This window comes from Siniperca chuatsi, linkage group LG1 (assembly GCF_020085105.1).
Source record: "Siniperca chuatsi isolate FFG_IHB_CAS linkage group LG1, ASM2008510v1, whole genome shotgun sequence".
NCBI classification, from domain to species: domain Eukaryota; kingdom Metazoa; phylum Chordata; class Actinopteri; order Centrarchiformes; family Sinipercidae; genus Siniperca; species Siniperca chuatsi.
Window position 1 is genome coordinate 1,384,379 of NC_058042.1, and position 3,995 is coordinate 1,388,373.

The following is a 3,995-nucleotide window of genomic DNA, read 5'->3' on the forward strand; positions in this document are numbered from 1 at the left end:
AAGGTTCTTCATATGTTTTGTACGTAAAAAACGAATCTGAAAAGCAGCTAGAAACTAAAGCTGAGTGGAAGCATGAAAAGGAAATATTCAAGTAAAGTACAAATACATCAAATTTGTACTTAAGTGCAGTGAATGTGCTTAGTTACTTCCACCTCTGTGCTTTCAACACTGTTGTTGGGAAACTCGGCTCTGTGACTTTGTAACATAGTGAGGTCACTAATTCTTTAGGATTTTTTTTTTTTTTAAATTTCATTTGCACAAAATGTGAAAGTGCACTGAAAATGAGTTTTGGCCCGATGCGTGCAGTGAAGATACTCTGTTCCTTTTTTTAATACCTGCTGAATAAATATTTAAAACACGTCAGTCCACATTTCTATATCTTTAACTAAATCCGTTCAAGTGAAAATGGCTGAATGTGTCTCTGCTGCGCTGCATTGCTGCTGCAGTTAATGTGTTAACACACAAGTCAATATATTGATTTCAGATCAGCTGCAGTCACAGTTTACAGCCGTCACTTTACTGGCATTTACAGTGGAAATATACACACATTTATATGTAATTTACTGTAAAATTTAATGTCAAACACTTTGCTGTCAGGTGGAAATCTTGTACCTTCAGTTTTGGAGATTTTCCAGCCTTCAGATCAGCTGAAGGGTTCAATACATCACATGTTCCTGCATGCTGAGGAACGTCTCCAGCAGACAGAGCTAACCTGAGCAGCACAGAGCAATGATGGGACGGTATTCAGCGTCACGTGGCCGAGAGAGCTCGAGCTGCTTTATTAGGACAAAATGACTTTAAGAAGCAAAACATTATTTTCCCCCCGTGAATTTAGAAAAATGGGAAGAATGTCTCCACGTTTTGGTCAGAATGTCAAGACACATGAAGTGACTTTAAGGCTGTGCTTCATGCTGAGCTCCTGAAAACATTTTGGAGATTTTTGCTGTCAGATTATCAGAGCGAAGGTTTTAATTTCTCCTTATGACATGAACGCATCCAAAAGGCTCAAATAAAAAACCAGAACCTCTAAACTGGAGGACTCAGTGTGTGTGTGTGTGTGTGTGCAGGTGAATAACAGGTCTCTTCACTGCTTTTTCTTGTTGGGTTTTTTTTCCCAGGAAGGTTTTTTTTAATGGATCTGGATGAGCAGACAGAGCGCAGGGAATAAAAAGCCCGTTGTTCGTGTTCATGCTTTATGCTTTCAGCCCAAAAAAAAAAAAAAAAACAACATCTTACAAACACTGAATTATTTTTTACTTGTTCAGACAGGAGGAGCATGCAGCAGTACAAACACACAGACAGCGGGTCATTTTACAGCTGTTTTAAAAAAGAACTGGAAATGAAACTAACACGGCTGTCAGCTACTCAATAAAAAACATCTATTTCCTTTTTTTAAAAAGTGCATCAGAGACAGCAGATCCTTGCAGCCGTGGTCAAATATCTCCAGTGTGTTTTTTTCTTCTTTCATAACCTCTGACATAAATATGATTTCAAGTCTCATTTCATCTTCTCATCTCTGTGATTGTTCATGTGGATTATAAAACTGAATTTAAAAAAAATAATAATAATAATAAAAATGACTGGGTGATTATTCGGTTCACCAAATGCTAGTTTGCGTTTATTTATGAAAATGTTCTTCTTCACTTTCGTTTGAGTTTATTTCTACTTTTGGAAGAAAAAATCCCGCAAGTGGGAAAAAACAAACAAAAAAAAAGGTACTTCTCATGGGTTTGACTTTTGTTTCGGGAGCAGAAGAGAAAACAGCAGAGAGGCCGGAGAAATCTCTAACAGTCATTAATCTCTCTGCCGCAGGAGAAAAGGCTGCAAACACAAAAGATCCAGATAATCTGTCCCGACACATCCGAGCGGTAGCGCCGAGCTGCTGCGCAGGAATGCGGAGGGACAGAGATCCTAACTCAGCCAGATGATTTTAGTTTCTGACATAAAACTGATTCACAGAAATAAAACAACTAATTAGCCATCTGTCGAAAATATGTAGCATTATATGTGTTTGTTTACTGGAGGTCAGAGGTCAGCCTGCTGTTTCTTTGCCCGGCAGGTTGATGGATGAATTTCTCTCTTTTCAAAAAAAAAACAAAAAAATATCCTAATCATTAACGCGCGTCCTCGCACTTCTGCGCACTTTGCGTCCTGGAGATGAAACACTGCTTTGGAGTTAAAGTTCGTCATTTTCCCTTTTTTAAAGAGTTTTTATATATATATATATATATATATATAAAAACAGAGAGAACACAGTCAGACTCCCGTCAGTGCACCGCCACCGCGGACTGCAGCGTCGTGGCGGCCGAGGAGGACAGCGCCTCTCCGGGGCCGGCCGGGCTGCTCTGGCCGGTGGCTGTCTGCGGGGAGGTGGGGCTCAGAGACTGGGGCGAGTTCGCCAGGAAAGCCGGGATGTGCGTGGGCAGCCCCGGCAGGCCCGGCATGGAGGCGGGCGTGGGTTTGATGGGCACCGGGATGGCGGGCAGAGTCTGTCCGCCGTGACAGATGGACTTGAGCGGCATGCCGTAGGCAGAGTAGTCGCTGGTGGCCATGGAGATGGGAGCCGCGGTGTCCATCATCCCGGAGCCGTACATGTGCGGCCACGCCGGGGTCAGCTGGTTGTGGAGCGGGTACCCGGCGGTGGAGAAGGCCGCCAGCCCGCCCGGCATCTTGTACTCTCTGGCGATGATGTTCTCGATGGCGAACGGGTGTTTGAAGCTGGACGGCTGCGACGCGGGGCTCAGGTTGTATCCGCCCGTCATCTGCGGGAGGTGCGCGGCGGCGTGCAGCGCGCTGAGGCGCAGCTTGGCCTGCTGCTGCAGGTAGTGGGCGGCGTCCTGCGGCTTGCTGGGCGCCAGCGGGTCCGTGGCCTGCATGCCGCCCACTTTAAAGCGCTTCCTGCGCCGCAGAAAACTCCCGTTCTCAAACATGTCGCCGCAGCTCGGGTGCAGAGCCCAGAAGCTGCCCTTACCGGGCTGGTCCGGCCTGCGGGGAATCTTAATGAAGCAGTCGTTGAAGGAGAGGTTGTGCCGCAGGGAGTTCTGCCACCGCTGCGTGTTCTCCCGGTAGTACGGGAACCGGTCCATGATGAACTTGTAAATCTCACTGAGCGGGAGCATCTTCTCCGGGCAGCTCTGGATGGCCATGGCCGTGAGGGAGATGTAAGAGTACGGAGGCTTCTGGTCGCTGTACGTGTTCCTCCCCGGGCGAGGCATTATTCTGCTGAGCCGGACCGGGCCGGGCCGGGCCGGGATGAGTTCAGTCTCAGTCTGCGGAGAGCGGAAAAGACTCGCCTCACTTTCAGCAAAGTTTGTCCAAACACCTCCAACTCTTCAAAACGCCGTTACGCACGAAAGGAAACTCGCCCGGTGTTCGGCACGCATGGCCCCGCGCTTCACGCTCACTGCTGGAGCCGCAGCTCCGCCGGCAAGTTGAGGAAAAGTTAAAGAAGCAGTGGCTGCCTGCCCGCTGCGGGTCCCCGGCAGGTGCAGCGCGGTGTGCGTCCTCCTCCTGCCCGCTGCTGAGCTGCGCTAAGCGGCTGCTGCTGCTGCTGCTGCTGCGTCCTCCTCCATGTCCCTCTCCCGGTCTGTCCCGTCTGCGGGCTGGACGGCGGTGACAGGAGCAGAAAAGACCCCCGGAGAGGAGCTCCATTAATGGGACACTTCTTCACCATCACATGATCACAGCCAGGAGGAGGAGGAGGAGGGAGGAGGGAGGGGGCTCGGGGGGTGGGGTGGAACGGGGGCACAATGTGGTTTCATTTACGCGTATTTACATGGACGCACTGAGCCAACACAAGTCATTTTCATTTGAAGCCAGCGCGGCAAAAAGAGCCCAGGAAAGAAGCCTGATTTCCGGGGATGTTTGTGGCGGAGCTGCGCTGAGCTCTGTGGAGGTATGTCGGTGTGTTTGGCAACATGTTACGCACAGCGCGCGCGCGCGTGTGTGTGTGTGTGTGTGTGTTGGGGGGGTGGCTGGGGGGATTCTTGCTTTGT

At 49.2% G+C, this 3,995-nt stretch overlaps 1 protein-coding gene across 1 annotated transcript; it reads right to left on the bottom strand.

Annotated features, from left to right (window-relative positions):
• Nucleotides 1-1,179: 1,179 nt before the first annotated feature.
• LOC122879934 (forkhead box protein B1-like) lies at nt 1,180-3,671 on the bottom strand. The gene has a single exon (XM_044204576.1). It carries the CDS (start codon nt 3,213-3,215, stop codon nt 2,268-2,270), a length of 948 nt encoding a protein of 315 aa, XP_044060511.1. The 5' UTR covers nt 3,216-3,671; the 3' UTR covers nt 1,180-2,267.
• Nucleotides 3,672-3,995: the final 324 nt, after the last annotated feature.

What these genes read in the sequence shown, in the direction of transcription:
- LOC122879934 (XM_044204576.1), bottom strand. Translation starts at nt 3,215, where the DNA reads ATGCCTCGCCCGGGGAGGAACACGTACAGCGACCAGAAGCCTCCGTAC.